We start from the raw sequence: 20,338 nt of genomic DNA, 5'->3' as shown, positions 1-20,338 counted from the left end.
ACGGGCCGGCCACCGCCATCTTGCTTGAAGATCTCGGCCGAAATCCTGTGCAGCGCGAGATTATGTCATCACGTCGGCTGGCATGGTGACGTATGACATCATCACGCCACACAGAATTTTGGCCGAGATCTTCAAGCAAGATGGAGGCTGGTGGCCCGTTTCGAGCAAATGGAGGTGGTAAAAGTTTGAATTTTTTTTGTTTTTTATACCATTTCAGGTTTAATTAATTCGCTGACATGAAGCATGAGGAAATTCAGCTTCTAGGCGAATCGAATTTATCCTGAAAAGCGGATCGAATTCCACTTTGTGGGATTCGATTCGCTCATCTCTAGTGACAACCTTCACTTATAGGAGCAAGAACCGTTCTGTAGCACAAACTGAGAAATACTGAGAAGACAGAACGTTCAAAAAACTAGGACTATTTATTTCGGTGGAGAAGCACAAGTAATGCAGAGTCGTGGAATGACAGCGAGTGCTTTATAGTGCACCAGTTTTCCGTGTTGTGCAGCTTGGATTGCCTCATGGATACATTGTCCTTAAGAAAAAAAAAGCAACAAAATGTGAGAACAACAATAATAAGTGTGGACATCTTATATCTGCACTCCATGTTGTAGGGAATATTCTCTGATATCTTCCCCCTTTTTATCTTCCAACATAAGACCACAACCTAATACCCAACCATTTTCAACAACCATACAGGTATAGCAGAGCTGAACGTGTTACCTAAATAGAACTTGTCCCCAAGAAACACAGTGCAATCTGCAGGCAGCATGTTATAGAGAAGAAGATGATGAGCAGATTGATATATAGTTTTGTAGAAAAAGATTCGACAGTTGCAATATATACATTAAAATTTCTGCTATTTCTTAGCTCAGGTCTTTGTATACACATTTACACACAGAATGCTATCAATCACTGATAACACCTCCCCGTGTACAGCTATCAGTGACTGACAGCTATTTCTGTATATACACTTACACAGAGAATGCTATCAATCACTGATAACACCTCCCAGTGTACAACTATCAATGACTGACAGCTATCTCTGGATACCCCTTTACACAGAGAATTTTATCAATCACTGATAACACCTCCCCGTGTACAGATATCAGTGACTGACAGCATTCTCTGTATACACACTTACACAGAGAATGAAATAAATCACTGATAACACCTCCCCGTGTACAGATATCAGTGACTGACAGCATTCTCTGTATACACACTTACACAGAGAATGAAATAAATCACTGATAACACCTCCCCCATGTACTGCTAGCAGTGACTGACCGCTATCTCTGTATACACACTTACACAGAATACTATCAATTACTGATAACACCTCCCCCATGTACAGCCATCAGTTACTGACAGCTGTTTCTGTATACACACTTACACAGAGAATGCTATAAATCATTGATCGCTGCACACGGGGGAAGTATTATCAGTGACTGACAGCTATCTCTGTATATAGACTTACACAGAGAATACCTGTTATCAATCACTGATAACACCTCCCCGTGTACAACTGAAGTCAGAAATAGGAGCGATATGTATATAAATTCTAAGTTTTGCTGAATCTTTTTCCACAACTGTATTTCAATCAGCTGAACCTCTCCAGCTCTATAACATGATGCTGGCAGATTGCACTGCCTTTCCAGTTGACAGGTCCTCTTAGATAGATTTTTGGTGCACTGTGATGACTTTATGAGGTAAGATAACTAAGAAGGTTCATCTTCTAGTCTCATGTTAGGCTGGGTTCACATGGTGATTTGTAGCATCCATTTGCTGTACCCTCTAGGAAAGCTCCTGTCACATATTGTACATCAAATTGTATTGAAATGGAGGCTAAAGAGTGTCCTTCTGACTACATCGGGCTATGTCGGCACAACATTTTTCCTGGTATATGGCATCCAGTAAAATATTGTATACCTTGCAGTGTATATATATATATATATATATATATACACACACACACACACACATGGGAGCCTATACTGACAAATACTAGTTTATACTTATACAATGGCATCAGTCAGAGCCATCCATCGGAGAAATATGTTGATAATTCCTCCTTACGGACTCCTGTGATGGACACTGCAAACTGCAGTTTGAAAGCACCGTGCTACAAAGAACATATCGTGAAACACCATTAATGAATTGTGCCAAATTACAAACTCTGCACTCCTACATCTGTAGTTTGTCATGGTTAACCATAAAAATCTGGTGTTGGATCTTAGACATCCCATACTTTCTTTGAGGCTTGGGGGAGTTTGTTGTGTCTTTAGGTGAACTGTGGCCAGAATTTACATTTCGAGCCTCCCTGATACCGGAACATCACACATAAACATCATACGAGTTACCTGCTTACAGTGCTATTTATTTTAGCTGGATGACTTCCCCTTTATATGGCTCCCTCTGCACTGGTTCTGGTTGACACACCTGAAAAAGAAGACATTGTTGAAAAGCACAGACAGTCAAAGCGACGGAGAGCAAATCGGTCACGACCAATGGACAGATCAGAGGCAGCAGTTATGTCAGTTTTTTCAATATTTGTTTACAAATTGCAAAGTAATTTTGTATTTAAAAAATGTGCCTCAAAATTCTAATTTGCTACGAAATTGCCTTTTGAAATTAAGCACAATTGGTATTTTTTATCACAGGATGGCATTCTGTCACAAAATGCTATATTGTATCATAGAAACCTTTTGTGTCTGCCATGGAAATGACTCTACAAAAGCCTTTCCACCATTCAAAGCAGGAATGGCACTTATGTGAAAATGGATCAAATAGACCTAAAGAACTGATTGGGGTGCAGCTTGTCTTGGCGGATTCTCTGGAGAATCCAGACCATGCTCCGGTTAGATCCATCCAACTTTATCTCTTCCTTTCTGTAAAATCACAAAGTAGTGTTCACAGAATTGATGTTTTGTGGCATATTTTAGAAGTTTGATTCACTTCAATGGTATCCATGCTGCATTAACCAGGCCCCTCCACTACAGAAATGAGCGGCGCTATAGGTGGCGATTTGCAGCACCTGACCTACATAGTTACATAGTTAATACAGTTGAAAAAAGACACAAGTTCAATCTCGGGCAGATTGGCCATAGACATTACAGGGAAATTTCCTGGTGGGCCGATGCCCAGAGGGCCGCCCAAGCCCTCCTCTCTGCAGCGACCCACATGCCCTCCTGAATTCAGCTGCTCTGGCCCACATCTCACCTCCTAAGCCACGTACTCCATATATTAATCAGGGAGAACTGGAGGAGGACAGCAAATGGCAGCTATTGATGGCCACCATAGAGGTTGATGGCCACCATAGAGGGACAGCTTTTGGGGCAATATATTGTGTTGCTCTATGGCAGGGCTGGCCAACCTGCGGCTCTCCAGCTGTTGTAAAACTACAATTCCCACCATGCCCTGCTGTAGGCTGATAGCTGTAGCAGTCTAGGCATGCTGGGAGTTGTAGTTTTGCAACAGCTGGAGAGCCGCAGGTTGGCCAGCCCTGCACTATGGTATACAGTTCTGCTGGGATGGTATTTTGCGCTATTACTGACGCCGCCTATTCGTGTTGCCGCTCCTACTGTTAGTTTAGATCCTCCTACAACATGGGGCCATTTTTAGTTTTTTTTTTCCAGGGCCACTTTAGGTTCCCAGTCCATCCCAGGCTACAACAGCTACTGCAGGACATCTGGTTGTCGGGCGTGCAAGGTGTCGGACTCCTGCCAATCAGATAGTGATGGCTAATTATGAGGATAGGCCATTAATTTTAAACTACCGGAAAACCCCTTCCCAAGACTAAAAAGGGTTGTCTCATCTGAGACATTGGTGGCATATTGCTAGGGCATGCCACCAATTTTAGATAGCGACCCGCACCTATCTCCAGAACAGGACCTCCAAAGTGAGCGGAGAGCATACGAGTACGCTCAGCCGCTCTCCATTCATTTCTATGGGACTGCTGAAAATAGCTGAGCACTGGTCCAGCTATCTCCGACAGTCCCATAGAAGTGAATTGAGCTGTGGCCGCGCTTGCGTGGTGCGCTCTCCGTTCATTTTTACAGGACCTCCTAAAATAAAATTGCTCCGCTATGTTCAGAACTCTCAAAGAAATTAATGGAGAGCACGACGCAAATGCAAGGTGCGCTCTCCTTCACCTTGAGGGACCCGTTCTGGAGATACTGTAGGTGCTGGGACAGGGATCAGCAACCTTCAGCACCCCAGTTGCTGTGAAACTACAACTCCCAGCGTGCAACCTTACTCTGCTGTTCTTGTAACTCCCACAGATGTGAAAGGGGGCTCCTGGGAGTTGTAGTTTTTAGAACAGCTGGAGTGCCGGAGGTTACTGATCCCTGTGCTAGGATATGCTGCCAATGACAGGTAGGTATGGGTCCCTCCTCTGGCACCTGCACCAATCTTTAGAAAAGGCCTTCGAAAGTGAAGAAGAGCGCACCTGGCATGTGCATCGTGCTCTCATTTCTATGGGAGTTTCGAAAATAGCTGAGCGAGGGCCACAAAGTGCAGTTTCGGTGTATTTAAAAAAAAAAATTTTGTTCAGAATGAATTCCCCAAAAAAAGAAACAATAAATAAATGAATATTTGCCAAACAACACTGTGTGAACCTGGCCTCCTATGGGTATAGAAAGCTGGATGCTGCTGAATTGCTAGCGCCTCCTTCTACCTGAATTTCAGCAATAATTGATATAAATGGCAACCTGGGGTAAACTGGTTGGAAAGAAGAATTACAAGCAAATGTAATCTTATAGAGAGGCTTTACCTGTTGGGACAACATAGATTGGGGGTGCCCGCTCTACATGTCGGAGCAGAGAGCCCCCGGACTGGCGTTATATGTTGAATGGCTGCTAAGTATTCCTAGATTTCCCAGCAAAATCAGCCATTTACAACACCTTTAACCTCCCTCATGTCATTGATCAACTTTCTAAATCCCCCTCGATACCCTTACCTCATTTCTTTTTAAAATCCTGCTGTAGACATAGTCGGCAAACGGTTTTCTCGGGATATATTTGCCTTGTCCGGGTACAGTGTGCAGGGCTCCATTTTCATACACAACTCTTCCACCAGCGATGGTCACGAGAGGGACTCCATGGCAAACCATTCCCTCAAATATATTGAAATTCACAGCTTGGTGATGAGTTTTAGCAGAAATAGTCCTATATAAAGATAAGATCACATATGTATAATGTCCTACATAGCACTGTATATATCGTATCAGCATTAAAGGGGTTTTCTGACTCTGACTGATGACCTATCCTCAGGATAGTGAAGAAAAGCAGACTGACGGCAGCATCTCCAGAAACGTTATTTATTCAAAGTGGGTCCAAATGACCCATGTGCAAAGATCGCCAGTAAAGTGCTGCAACGTTTCAGCTACCAGGTAGCCTTTGTCAAGCATCCTCAGGATAGGTGATCAGTATGTGATCGGTGGGGTCCGACACCCGGGACACCCTCGATCAGCTGTTTGAGAAGGCATCGGTGCTCACAGTAGAGCAGCAGCCTTCTCCGTGCTTACCAAACACAGCGCCATCTGTACTTGGTGTCGCTCTCAGTCCCATTCACTTCAATGGGGCTGAGCTGCTCCTAGGCCACGTGAACGATAAACGTGTCATCACTGGCCTTAGGAAAGCTGGACAAGGCTGTGGCGCTACTGTGAGCACCAGTGCCTTCTCAAACAGCTGACCAGCGGTAGTCCCAGGTGTCAGACCCCCGCCGATCAGATACTGATCACCTATCCCGAGGATAAATCTTCAGTTATAAACTCTTGGGAAAACCCTTTAATCTGAAATTCATTTCAAGGCACAAATATTGAATAGATAGATAATAGATGATAGATACATAGATAGATAGATAGATAGATAGATAATAGATAGCTAGACAGATAATAGATGATAGATAAATAGATAGATAAATATATTAGATAGATAGACAGATAGATAGATAGATAGATAGATAATAGATAGAGACAGATATATAGATAGATAGATAGATAATAGATAGACAGATAGATAGATAATAGATAGATAGACAGATAGATAGATAGATAGATAATAGATAGATAGATAGATAGACAGATAGATAGATAATAGATAGATAGATAGATAGATAGACAGATAGATAGATAGATAGATAGATAGATATGAGATAGATAGATAATAGATAGACAGATAGATAGATAGATAATAGATAGACAGATAGATAGATAGATAGATAGATATGAGATAGATAGATAATAGATAGACAGACAGATAGATAGATAGATAGATAGATAGATAGATAGATAGAAAAACTATACTCTGACACAAAGTTTTTCTAACAACCTATTTCGCTGGTATTTGGGTTCAAACCACAATTTTTCAAAAATAAATAAATAAAAAAAAATCATCTCAATGTTCATTGGACTTGAAAGAATAAACACATTGTTCCCATTGTTTGGATGCCTCACACATCTACATTTTATCCAATCTTTAGTTATCTAATGCCTTATAGTCCATAGTTCTCTTACACTTGGGAAAATGTTAGATATTTGAATAAATGTCAGTTTAACGACAGTGAAATACACAACTGCCTATCCAATGATATGTCCCCACGAAAGAGATGTTCCCCGGTGCTGGAATCAGTCTAGACCGGCAGAAGCAGCAGAGACGTTTGTATCCTCTCATCTGGAGATCGGTACAGACATTAACTATGTCCTACTGTCATTTGCTCCCCAAAGCCAGCTTCTTGAACCAAATTATTTTGCAGACTCTCTGATAAATGACCAGAAAGGGGCCAGATGGGAATGGAGACATTTTGTCCAGGCTTGATAAATCTAGGTCAGGGAGCTTTCGCTGCTTTACCTGTTCCTTCCTATTTTGCCTTTAACCTTTTCTGATTGCACAAACAGTTTGAGGGGATTACTGCCACTCCAGACACATTTAATGGTGTTAAAGTCTCTAATCTATAAGCCACGGTGTAAAGAGCTGGGTAGAGATGCCAGCGGGATGTTCCTGTGTGCACTTTGTCACTTCAGGAGAAGGCTTGCTGATGAAAAGAGGCAGAAAACACAGCCAGCGATTCTGCCAGGTTAGAGCGATGTTTTCTGTAACACTCTGCTAAGCAAACTCGAGAGCGCCCAGTTGTCTGCACACCTCCAAACGTTTTGTGGACCGTAATCAAATACTTGTGACAAGGGCCATTAGTCTCAAAATACTGAGGATGGTTGAAAAAAAATACAAGAGTCCATGAAACCCAACCTTCAGATCCAGAAGAAGGCAACAGGAGGCCACATGTAGACCACATTAGCATGCAGTAAAGGCTATCTCCTGAGTGGACAAGATTGGACAACCATTAAAGTGGTTATCCCACAGGATAGGATTGGATTGTGAGGGAGTCTGGCAACTGGGACCCCCAGTGATCCTGAGAGCGAGTGAGACCGGTAGGGCACATGTCAGTCCACGTCTTCGTTCACTGCTATGGATTGCATGTACACATGGACTACAGGAAACAATAGACAGAACAAAAGATGTTAATTGACTGCTGTGAAAGAGTCTTGTGTGCATACTGGGGAACCTGTCATTGTGTAGGGACAGGAAGTAAGGGGCCTTAGGCTGCACGGGTCTAATCGCTACAATGGCGCCTGCCGCATGTAAAGTGGTGACAGAGGTAGCGGACTCCCTCTGTCTCCCATCGGCACCCCGCAAATGCGATCGCGGGGTGCCGATGTGTGTGAAGCCTACCTGGCTTCTGATGTAGGCCCCGGTCCGGGCTGTAGTAATTTCCAGCAGGCTGCTCCTCTCTGGCGCAGCCTGCTGGTCAATATTAAAATAGCATTGCCATTAAAATGCAATGAATTATAGCAGGGATGCCCAACCTGCGGCCCTCCAGCTGTTGCAAAACTACAACTCCCAGCATGCCTGGTTGAGCATCCCTGCATTATAGGGATAATGCATTGCATTTTAAAAGCAATCAAAATACTGTCTGTTATAGTCCCCATGTGGGACTATTAAGTGGTAAAAAAAAAAGAATTTATTCAATATCCCATAAAAAAAATTACGCTTTTTTTTCCATTGAAAATACGCTTTTCAATGAAAAAAATTGCAAAAAAAAATGTCCCCCATATGTTTGGTATTACCCGGTCCGTAACGACCTGGACTAAATAAATATCACGTAAATTATCCCTTACGGTGAACACTGTAAAAAAATTAATAAAAAAAAGACAGAATTGCTAATTTATTCTTAGTTGCCACTGAAAAAACGTAATAACAAGCAATCAAAAAGCAGCATTTACTCCAAAATTATACCAATGAAAAATAGAAGTCGTCCCGCAAAAATCAAGCCCTCACGCAACTCCATAGAAATAAAAATAAGAAAGTTATGGGTCTTGGGAAGCAGCAATGTAAAAACATTTTTTTCTTTTAAAAAAAGGGGTTTCATTGCAAAAAAGTAGTAAAACCTAAAAAAAGATATGTATTTTGTATTACTGTACGACCAAGAGAATAAAGATAATGTTATTTATACCTAAAAATGAACGCTGTAAAATTTATAACGTAAAAACGCAGTGGCAGTATTGCTGTTTTGCCCATTTCCCTCCCAGAAAGAGTTAATAAAAGTTAATCAGAAAGTTATGTGTACCCCATTAAAAACTACAACTTGTCCCGCAAAAAACAAGCCCTTATAAAGCTATATAGACAGAAAAATAAAAAAGTTATAGCTCTTGGAACGCGATGATGAAAAAAGGAAGAAAATTGCTTGGTCAGTAAGGCCCAAAACAGGCTGGTCACTAAGATTTTAAAGACCTGACCAGCTCCATACTAGTAGTACTAGGGGTTAATCTTACTTAATATTCATAGAATTTTTTGGGCAGTCTATATCATTAAAAATGAAATATTCTGTAGCAGTCAGCACAGGAGGAAGAACTCCTATAGAGATAGTTAATCCATTGCCGGTTTAATGATGCTGAGAAGATGCTATCTGTTAGTATAATAGTAGATGTAGAATTTAGGATGGCAGGATCTTTTCTTCTCTTGATAGGCCTAGATAAATATGCCTAGATAAGAGCATTGCAGTTATCAGGGCAATGTGATGCTGTAATTGAGTCACTCACCCCCCTCCCCTTCAAGTCAAGTGAAGCTGTTTTGCTTTGCTAAAACTCCAGGAAAAGAAGGAAGTTACCAGTCAGGACAGGAGGTAGAAGTGGAGTGACTTAAAAAAATTATATCCATAAAACCACCTTTTTATTGTAAAAAAATAAAAATACATAGAATATTCACATATAGGTTGTTATAAAAAAAATTACGGTAGTGTCCCTTTAAGCGTCTAGAATTACAATAGATCTGCACTTAAAGGACTTCTATTTATTAAGGGCCGTTGGCAGGGACTTGGTTATAATAATAAAATAAACTTTAACTCATCTTCCCAGCCCCTCTGATCCGGTGCCACCACTCATCCCTTCTGCCAGGCTGTAGCAATAATGTATTGTTTTGGCTGCATTGATGACATCCTTTTTTTTGCTGAAGCCAATCACTGGCCTCAACAGTTTACGTTATGAGATTGCTGAGGCAAGCGATTGGCTGCAGGACATCACTTCTGCAGCCAAAACCATACATCACTGCTGCAGCCTGCCGGATCAGAGAGGGCAGGCGAGTTAAAGCTGAGTTTATTTTAACCATGTCCCTGCCTTTGGCCCTTGATAAATATAATGTTGAAAACCCATGTATATCTCTAATGATGATGACATGACTCTGCTGACTCTGTCTCAATCTATACAGCAAAGCTAAAAAAATAATAATACTGTGCTGCAGTAAAAAGATAATGTCAGCTTATTGTGCTCCAGTAACTTTTTTTATAAATGAAATATAAAGAATCTACATATGTAGAGTACATAAAATATAAAGTGCCTTACTACATTTTTAAACATACTTTTACAAAAATCTAAAAATCTATAATTTTCTTATGATATATGCCCCTTAAAACAAAATCAATACAAATAAACAGCAACCCAGTGCGCTGGAAGATAGCTTGTCACACCGAGCCCTGATGTCCAAACAGATAGATCTGCTGTACACGGCAAAACAGACCATTAGACGAGCACAACATCCCTCGTACCTGCGCCGCCCAACAGCCAAGATCAAAAATAACCTCCCCGCCATCTGTCAAAACCAATATGTTTCTGCTTGTTTAGCAGTCATGCCAAATCCATCACAACCAGCCAGAAAGAAACCCACAACAACCTTGGTCAATTTACTATGCGGACCATGTGTCATCGCCCTCAGTACAGCCTCGTGGAAGGCTCCGGCTTCTGTATTCCCATTCCTACCAGTTTATTACTGCTTTACATAGGCAGAATTGTGAATCTTAGGCTAATAATACCTCTTGACGTTAATGTGACATTCATGTCTTCTCCCTGGAAGTGTCAGTAATTGTTCAGGATTAGCAAAGACGTCTTTACATGAAAATAATGCTCATTATGTCACCCTGTCAATGAAGACGCTGCGTTAAATATTAAACCGTGTGATGTGAAAGACAACTGTGCACCAACGCGACTCTTCTCCCAGGCAGTATGTGACAAGGAATGGCTATTTCTAGCAGAGAACAGCCAAGAAAACGCTGCCTTTGTAGAGAGACAGGATTAGAAAAACATGGCCGTCTTCTTCTAAAAGTAGTGCCGCACCATCAGTGCCTACAGGTTGTGCGCGGTATTGCATCTCATGCCCATTTACTTCCATGGAGCCGAGTTGCAATGTCAGATCAAACCCATGGACAGCTTCAAGAAGAAAGCAGCCATTTTTTTTTTTCGTAATCTTGGAGAACCCCTTGAAAAGGAGGCTGGATTTTTGCACCGACGCTAAAGAGCTCAGAATACAAAATGTGGTTAATCAGGTTTTTCGATTAAAATTGAACAGGATGGGGCATCAGAGGCAGCACGGTGATGAGTAAGGGCCAAGCAATGGGTCAAACGTGCAGTTAGGTGCTGGATAGGTTGTGGACCTACATTATGGCGAGTGGTGGGTGTGTTCTTTAGGAGATGTGATTTTGTTATTTTTGGTGGGTAGCTGTGTTCATCTTAAAGGGGTTTTCCATATTGATGGCCTTTTTCTGAAGATAGGTCATCAATATCAGATCGGCAGGGGTCTGACTTCCGACACTCCCACTATTCTGCGGTATAAAGAAGCCATGATGCTCCACGAGAGCTTAGGACTCCTTCTAGGCCATGTAACGTTACGATCACTGGTCACATGGCCCCATGACTGGCGTTAACTTGCAATACCAAGCACAGCCACTATCAAACGGATGGCGCTGTGATTGGTGAGCTGCGCGGAGGCTTCTGTGCTCACTGGAGCTCCAGTGAGCGCCATGGCTCCCTCAAACAGCTGATTGGTGGAGTCACAACCCTTCCCTTCCAATTTCATAGGCCTGGTCCCTCTAAGCACCAGTTGAGGACACCCCTGCAGCCTTAGCCACTCCCTTTCTCTGAGATATTCAATGTTCAAAGATGCACAGAATGTATCAAACCGCAGGCAACTTTTCATACATTTTGCACAAATTATGACATGGAGTCTCAAGAAAAATTGACTCCAAAAACTCCCCTTATGATAAATTCCCCCTTTGTGTTGCTATATGTTTGGTTGTTATCTTGAAGCTCAGATGTGATATTTTCTCTGCATGTTTTTTGTAGAAAAAGTGTGTTTTCCCTTTTTTGCTGCTTCTGTGCAGAAGGAGGAACTGAGATAAAGAGATTTAGTATAGGACAGAGGTCTGCAACCTGCTGGTTTTCTGCTGCTGTACAAATCAGACCTTCCTCTCACATGGCTCGACAGCCTTCAGCTCAACTGCTTGGGGGACCACCACCAATGTAAGGTGGTACTTGACTGTGGAACCTAGCCCCTCCAGTTATTCTGTACAGAGGAGCATGCTATATGATTGTGGTTCTCCAAACATGACAATTGTTGTGATAATATAGACACTGAAAAAAGAAAAGCTTAAAACTGCCACAATATAAAATGAATAATAATAGTAATAATAATAATAATAATAATTTTGAAGTGCCATTATTTCCAGGGTGCTGCACATAGTGGTTTACATACATAATAACCAGTATAATAAGTATCAAATAACTGTCATAGACTGGTACAGAGGGGGAAAGGACTTGTCAGGGCTACAAGGGAAAAACCAGTACAACCAGTACAAGAATTATATTTTAGAAGTTACTATACAGTGAAAAAAATAATAGTACCATACAGCATCTAAATAGTACCGCATTGTGCAGTACCCCAGACCTGGGGGGTATCTGCAATGTTTTGGTTTGTTATGTCTTTGCTATGTTCCTGTATACCCTGTACACCAGCAGATGAGGTACAGTTGGCATTGGTTGGCATTAGGAATAGGACTAACCATCCCATTCCTCTCTTCTTGGTAGGGGTGGGATTTTCCTATTTCCTGCCAGAAGGAGGAGCGTTAGCTCGACAAGTGATGAGTGAAGAAGCACATCCAATGGCTCCTGCTCCAAGGGTCTTAGGGACCAGCTTTAGATCCAGCTCATCTGTGAGACCTCTACTCCAGAGAGACTGAAAGAATACAGAACTACAGATATCTTCAAAGCTAAAGTGTTTACAGAAAGCAGAGTGACCAGCAAGCCACAGCTTCACAGACTATGCTGCAGGTGAGGGATTATGGCTCAGACACCCATCACCTATATAACATTCAGGCCAGACCATCTCAAAGCCTGCATTGCACAGTGGACACCCATAGCCACAAGTGCCAGCACACTGCTGATAGCCAGAAGTTCAGGAGATAAACATCAGCAAGATAGCATACGAGAGGTGTCATTATCTTCCCCTTTGCCAGCCACCAGACCTCATCATCCTTGAAGAGAAATTGCACTGTATACAACTACTGATGGATGTACTACAACTCCTATTTTGCACTGAGTAAAGAGAAACTTTTATTCTTCTACTTCTGGCCTGATTCCTTATATCACTTTTTTACTGCATCGATCCCCAGGGAGCCAGGGCCTGAGTGAGTACACTGTGACACAACATCTCTTCAGGACCATTACTACTCCCATCCTCTGCAGCGGCTCCCCAGGGGCTCGGCGCACATACAGCACTCAATAACAGTACTGTAAAATGTCACAAAACTCTACTACACAGTACCATATTGTACGTAAAACAAAAATGCAAGACAAGTGATAGTGCCCAAAATACACCATTACACAGTGCCCAGAAACTGCCGCTATACAGTGTACAAATAATACCACAGAGAATAAAAACCTAACAAAAGTCCCTAGAGGGTGAATCCCATGGGGATTTTGGACAGAGAAACCCCTAAATCGATCCCTGTGCAGTATAGCTGCTTTGAATGAGAATATTAAGCCTCTGGACTCCACAAGGATCCAGCAAGCAGCTACGGTCTACACTACGGTCTACACCAGAGCTGTGACTGAATGGTCTGAGTGTAGTCCCCCCCCCCCTCCTTCATCCCCTTAGGGGTGTATGAAAGGAGAAAGGGGAGAGAGCCAACAACGCACTCCACCATTACGTTAATTGATATTGGTTTTATTCATTCAAATTTCAACACCAGTGGAACATTTATTACAACGTTTCGGTCCCCAATTTTGGTGCCCTTCTTCAGGCTGGAAAAAGATAAAGATGCACAATCAGAATACATGAAACATGACCATCAAAATTTGAAAACGCACTTAGTTATAAAGAAAAGAAAAAATTCTCGCAAGATTAGAACAAATATTCGCTTACATGATTGATAACTATGGCAGTAAATCATAATCAAAAAATTTTACACCATGATCAGCTTAAAATACTTTGCATAATTTCGTTACAGTGATATACATGATTGTGTGATCGTATAACATGATTCAATGACATTCTGACATAATTCAAAAAAAGGGAGGAGAACAACAAAACAATGTCCTAATTACATGGCCTAGTGATATTGAGACATACAAAAGGTCAAGTACTATCAAAATATCACAGGGCTCAACATGATACAAATTGGGGATCGAGTGTCAGGAGCAAAAAATTGCCACAAGACCAAATGCTCTTGAGTACACATACAGTATATAGCTACAGGGCAAATATCCAACTGAATAATATTTCCTAAGTGATCTCAATATCTCGAGCCGAAATCCTGGGTTAATATACCCATCAGCAAGTGACAGAAAGAGAGCCATTAGGATGCAGTGGAATAAACATCACACAAACTTCATAGGAAAATGTTAGACAAAAGTCACTGAAGATCATCGCATATAGCGCGCATGAATCTGCAACAAAGCTTATAAAAAGTCTACCTGTGTCTGAGGGAGTTCGAATTCACAGCGTGTATGACACATGGTGCACACCGTGGGTTTATAAAGGAAGCCCCCAATTGACCGGCATCTCGCTGAAATACATGACCCGCCCCCATTGGGCGTAATTATCCCAATACAGCCGCAGTGGCGGCCCGCTCCGGCTCTGACCGACGTCGGGCGCCATCTTAGATCTAAGCGCATGGGCGGTGGCTTGGAATATAATCCGTCGCCATGTAGGATAATGGCAAACCATCAAAATCAGGTAATACATGAAATGAAGAAAAAGCAGCAAAATCGCTATATAACGCCCAAAATGGTATTTAATTTCTTTTATTTTAATTTACTGCCATAGTTATCAATCATGTAAATGAATATTTGTTCTAATCATGCGAGAATTTTTTATTTTCTTTGTAATTAAGTGCGTTTTCAATTTTTTTTATCAAGTGATGATGTGTGTCTATATTTCCAAAGTCCGTATGTCTGACTCTTCTGCATTCTATGTCAGATCCCCAGTATGCAGCTCTTACTGAGTATGAATGGGTTCCTGCAGCTCTTACTGAGTGTGAATGGGTTCCTGCAGCTCTTACTGAGTGTGAATGGGTTCCTGCAGCTCTTACTCAGTATGAATGGGTTCCTGCAGCTCTTACTGAGTGTGAATGGGTTCCTGCAGCTCTTACTGAGTGTGAATGGGTTCCTGCAGCTCTTACTGAGTGTGAATGGGTTCCTGCAGCTCTTGCTGAGTGTGAATGGGTTCCTGCAGCTCTTGCTGAGTGTGAATGGGTTCCTGCAGCTCTTGCTGAGTGTGATCTGGTTCCTGCAGCACCTACCGAGTGCCAACAGGTTCCTGCATGAGTTCCTGATCTGTTTGTCTACCAGTGCTCTGTATTTTGTGCCATGTCTGTGTCTTTGGTGTTTCTACCAGTATTTCTGACCTCAATAGGTCAGCTGCCAAGTACAACAGGACCATCCCATGAGGTAGCAGTGTTGTCACTAACCCACAGCGAAGTCCACATCCCTGTACAGGGACCAAAAGGTGAATACCAGGCAGGCGCCAGGATAATGCCCTAAGTGTTTGACTCAACGTCAAACCAGTTACTTGGCACAGTGGTTCTACAACCATTGTCCGTATGCATGTCCATGCAGTGAGGGGTGCAGATGTCTCTTAATAAATTAGTCGCCTCTCTGGTCCTCAATGTGCAGAACCTCAAAACCAGCTACGTGCAAAGTATTCATTTGGTACATTACTAAAATGATTAACGCTTTGTATTATGCTTTCGATGTATTCCCCAAAGCTGTCTATAGGTGTCACTGTTTTGTTTGGAGGGAGGAGCTTTCTAGTTCATATTGCATCAGCCACTTCAGTTTAGCTCTGCCTGCTGTTCAGGGCAGATGCTAGTTCGTTTTGGGCTTTGCTTGTGAGTATTACCGTAGCAAGGTATTTGCTCGTTATGGCTATAGACTTTGCTGCTTGTAGAAGGATTAATAGCTAATGGCACTTTTCACACTTATATAACAGATAACCGTTACCATTTGTAGGATTTGTACCCCGCAATGGAACAATATTTATATTTCAGAGTTTTGAACGCTTGTGACCATCTTGACAGGTTGCAAAGTGTTATCCGTTTGCCTACATATAGCTACTGGGAAGAGACTGCACTTTTACTCTCCTTGGAGCTGTGTGTTGATATAGTTGGATGTACTACATCTCCCATTCTGAACATTAGTAAAGAGAGACTTGTTTATTTTGCACAACCGGCCTGGTTAACGTTCAACACTTATAACACCAAGGGCACTCTAACTACCATCAGGCAGGATGACATCAGGGTGTGCCCCGAGGGCAGAAAGGGTGCCCCCACCTATCACTGCCCTGACCCTACGGTATGAGGATTACCACTGTGAAGGATTATTCCAGCCAGAGACACTACTATTCCCATCCTCCACTCCTCTGGGGCTTGTGGCACATGTGCCAGAAACTGACATCTAAATCAGCTAAGGGCTGGTGTAGATATCCTCTATGACTTCCAACAATTTTTGGACCACAGAAGCCTCTGCTCCTCCCGCTAAGCCCCAGCCCCTTGAAAAGTCACAAATGATGGCATAAGTATGGTGTGTGGCATTTTTGACTTTTTAATGCCATCTTTGTGCCATAAAGGACTTAATAACTTTTCCCCATACCCAAATAGTGCCAGATAATATCGCTCTACAGAGCCACAGAAGTAATATGGTCCTACCCTGCCCAAACCACATTTCTCCAGGATAAATGGACTACTACGGTACATGGAGGTCCCCTACATGGGGGAAGCAGTACAGTCTTAGTGTAATGTATCACATATAAGATAAGATAAGATGCCTTTATTGTCACTGTACAATACAATGTAATACAATGTACAATACAATACAATGTCCTATTGTCACTTGAGTTCCCAAACCTTATAATGCAGGTAATTATCGGCCAGGCACTAAATAAGATTTATGTTTGGATGGGTGGACTTGAGTTGCTGACACCAGGCTTCTGGCAGGCTACACTCAGACTGTCCTCAATTCTTTGCTGACTTACACTTCTTCCAGATTGTCTAATTGAGGCTCCAGTAGTGGAGTCATTTCAGCTCCAGAATATTCTTCAATTTAATCATGTTGAATTTATGCTCTGCTGACATTTTGTTGACTTAACACGGTACTTTGTTTAAGTGGATTAGATCCTGGCGTGGATCAGATTCCCGGGGCTTGCCGAGCAGAAGTAAGTGATGCACAAATGCTGTTTCATTCAGAATTTTATGGCCCAATTTACATTTTTGGGAAAAAAGATCACCAGGACTATTCTTTACTTTGATGCAGGTGCGAAAAGTGTTATCTATGAGAACTCACTGGTGCACATGATAAATTCTTACAGATACAAATCAGGACAATCAAAATAAAGTCACAGGTATATGGTACCATGATTGGTGTAGAGAAGGTCTACCAGCAGTATCTGTCTCACGCTCCATTGCCACTATGACTGATGCCAGTGCAAGCAAACCTGGGCAATTGGCAGAAATTGATGAAGGCTCATGGCGAGCCAAGCACTTGCCTAAGGTACGGTAAACAGGGAACCTGTCGTAATCAAGGTCCATGGGAACATGTATACCATACAGGTGAAACTCGAAAAATGAGAATATCGTGCAAAGTTCATTTATTTCAGTAATGCAACTCAAAAGGTGAAACATATGAGACTCATTACATGCAAAGCGAGATATTTCAAGCCTTTATTTGTTATAGTTTGGATAATTATGGCTTACAGCTTATGAAACCCCAAAGTCACTATTTTTAGGTCCCCTTTGCTCAGGGGGTATGGATTATTAGCTGACTAGAGTGCGACACTTTGAGCCTAGAATATTGAACCTTTTCACAAAATTCTAATTTTAAGTTGCATTACTGAAATAAATGGAATTTTGCACGAAATTCTATGTTATTGCACGTTATTTTTTCACCTGTACATGGAGTCACCTCTGATTACTTCAAAAGGTGCAGCACAAAGATGTAAAAAAGGGGAAATAACAGAATATTATAAATATATCATATTGCAAAATATTGTTCTATTCCATTATAACTTAGAACTTGTGGCCAGTATTCCAGGTAGACTTCTAATCAATAAAACAACCTTTGTTCACATCTGTGTTAAAGGCTCCCTTGCAGGTTTGGTCACTGCCAAATGACGCTTCAATTGTCCCCATTGTAAGTCGACAGGACTTTGTTTTCCCTCCAGGATAACAGAAACCAGACGGATCCATTACGCTTCCCCATAGACCTCTATTATGACGGATCAAAATGGAATGCCTCTAAAGGTCTGTTTTGAATTCCGTCTTACGAATTCCGGTTATAAAAGTTGTTATAATATAAAGCAATGACGGAATTTATAACGGTGATGTGAACCCGCCCTAAGGACTGCAGGGAAAGCTCACATATGGGTTATTTTGATGATGCAAAAGTAGGGCAGGTGCTGGGCCGGTGCAAGGATTTTTGCCGCCCTAGGCAAGATAAAAATTGCCGCCCCCCCCCCCCCTTTATCAGATGATCTGCCCATATCATGACATCACATATGTTCCACCCCTTTCTCAGCATTTAAATTAAAAGAACTGCTATGTTTCCCTTAGGCCTCATGCACACGACCGTTGTTGTTTTCCGTTCCGCTAAATGGAATTTTTGTAGGATCACCAGACATGAAGGAAAGTAAAAAAAAGTCTAAGTCAAGTTTGCCATGCAAATGATAGGAAAAAAACTGACGCGGATGACAATCTTGTGTGCCTCCGCGTTTTTTCACGGACCCTTTGACTTGAATGGGTCCGCGAACCGTTTTCCGTAAAAAACATAGGACAGGTTATATTTTTTTGACGGACTGGAACCATGGATCACAGACGCGGATGACAAACGGTGCATTAGCCGAGTTTTCAACGGACCCCTTAAAAGTCAATGTGTCCGCGGAAAAATACGAAAAACTGAACAACGGACACGGAATGAAACAACGGTCGTGTGCATGAGGCCTTAGGGTTAATCAAGCTTCTTGTAGCTGTCTCCCTGACAGCCGCTAGAGGTGCTTCCGCGATTCTCACTGTGAAAATTACAGTGGGAAGATGCGGAACATAGTTTTGAATGCGTGCGCATGCGCATTCGCAGCTCAGAGGAGGATCGGGGAGAAGAGTTCCCAGTGCCGGCGCTGGAGAAAGGTAACCCCCTCAGCCCAGTGGGAGGGGGACACGAGGGCGCCCCACTCCTAACAACTATATAGTGCCAGGAAAATGAGTTTGTTTTCCTGGCACTATAGTGCTCCTTTACCACCAGTACTGCACAGTGTGTGTTCTCTGCAGGAACAGGCAATCGGCACCAGTACCACTACATTAACTGTACTGGTTCTGGGACTATAGTGTCCTTTTAGGCTCCATTCACACGTCCGCAATTTCGTTCTGCATTTTGCGGAACGGAATTGCGGACCTATTCATTCCGGACACGGAATTGCGGATCCGCACTTCAGGGTCCGCAAAAAAATAGAACATGTCCTATTGCGGACAAGAACAGGCATATTCTATTAGTGCCTGCAATGTGTGGTTCGCAAAATGCGGAACGCACATTGCCGCTTTCCGTGTTTTGCGGATCCGCGGCTCCGTGTATCCGCAAAACACGTTGCGGACGTGTGAATGGAGCCTTAATGTGAGGTAAATTAGTTTCCAATGTAGTATTAATAACTTGTCACTCTCCCCCCCTCCCCCTTCCTTGTCACTCTCTTCTCCCTCCTCCCTTGTCACTCTCTTCTCCCCCCTCCCTTGTCACTCTCCCCCCTCCCCCCTTCCTTATCACTCTCTTCTCCCTCCTCCCTTGTCACTCTCTTCTCCCCCCTCCCTTGTCACTCTCTTCTCCCCCCTCCCTTCTCACTCTCTTCTCTCCCCTCCCTTGTCACTCTCCCCCCTCCCCCCTTCCTTGTCACTCTCTTCTCCCCCCTTGTCACTCTCTTCTCCCCCCTCCCTTGTCACTCTCTTCTCCCCCCCTTGTCACTCTCTCCCCCCCTTGTCACTCTCTCCCCCCCTTGTCACTCTCTTCCCCCCCCTTGTCACTCTCTTCTCCCCCCCTTGTCACTCTCTTCTCCCCCCTTGTCACTCTCTTCTCCCCCTCCCTTGTCACTCTCTTCTCCCCCCCTTGTCACTCTCTCCCCCCCTTGTCACTCTCTTCCCCCCCTTGTCACTCTCTTCTCCCCCCCTTGTCACTCTCTTCCCCCCCTTGTCACTCTCTTCTCCCCCCCTTGTCACTCTCTTCCCCCCGCTTGTCACTCTCTTCTCCCCCCCTTGTCACTCTCTTCTCCCCCCCTTGTCACTCTCTCCCCCCCCCCTTGTCACTCTCATTCCCCCCCTTGTCACTCTCTTCTCCCCCCTGTCACTCTCTTCTCCCCCCCCTTGTCACTCTCTCCCCCCCTTGTCACTCTCTTCCCCCCCTTGTCACTCTCTTCTCCCCCCCTTGTCACTCTCTTCCCCCCCTTGTCACTCTCTTCTCCCCCCTTGTCACTCTCTTCCCCCGCTTGTC

General features: G+C 43.0%; 1 protein-coding gene across 3 annotated transcripts in view; it reads right to left on the bottom strand.

Annotated features, from left to right (window-relative positions):
- Positions 1–214: 214 nt before the first annotated feature.
- Positions 215–20,338, bottom strand: part of DPYS (dihydropyrimidinase) — a 76,013-nt gene continuing 55,889 nt past the window's right edge. For 2 of the 3 annotated variants that reach the window (XM_044293164.1, XM_044293161.1), the window contains exons 8-10: positions 4,958–5,165; positions 2,361–2,439; positions 215–535 (exon numbers count right to left, since the gene is read on the bottom strand). In XM_044293164.1, the coding sequence (XP_044149099.1) occupies positions 2,377–2,439; positions 4,958–5,165 (271 nt within the window). In that variant the 3' untranslated portion in view covers positions 215–535; positions 2,361–2,376. The remainder of the gene's footprint in view (positions 536–2,360; positions 2,440–4,957; positions 5,166–20,338) is intronic. The other variant, XM_044293163.1, reaches the window with a different exon arrangement.

The sequence above is a fragment of the Bufo gargarizans genome, chromosome 5, assembly GCF_014858855.1.
Source record: "Bufo gargarizans isolate SCDJY-AF-19 chromosome 5, ASM1485885v1, whole genome shotgun sequence".
In the NCBI taxonomy this organism is placed as follows: domain Eukaryota; kingdom Metazoa; phylum Chordata; class Amphibia; order Anura; family Bufonidae; genus Bufo; species Bufo gargarizans.
This window is presented reverse-complemented; position numbering and strand designations above follow the sequence as displayed.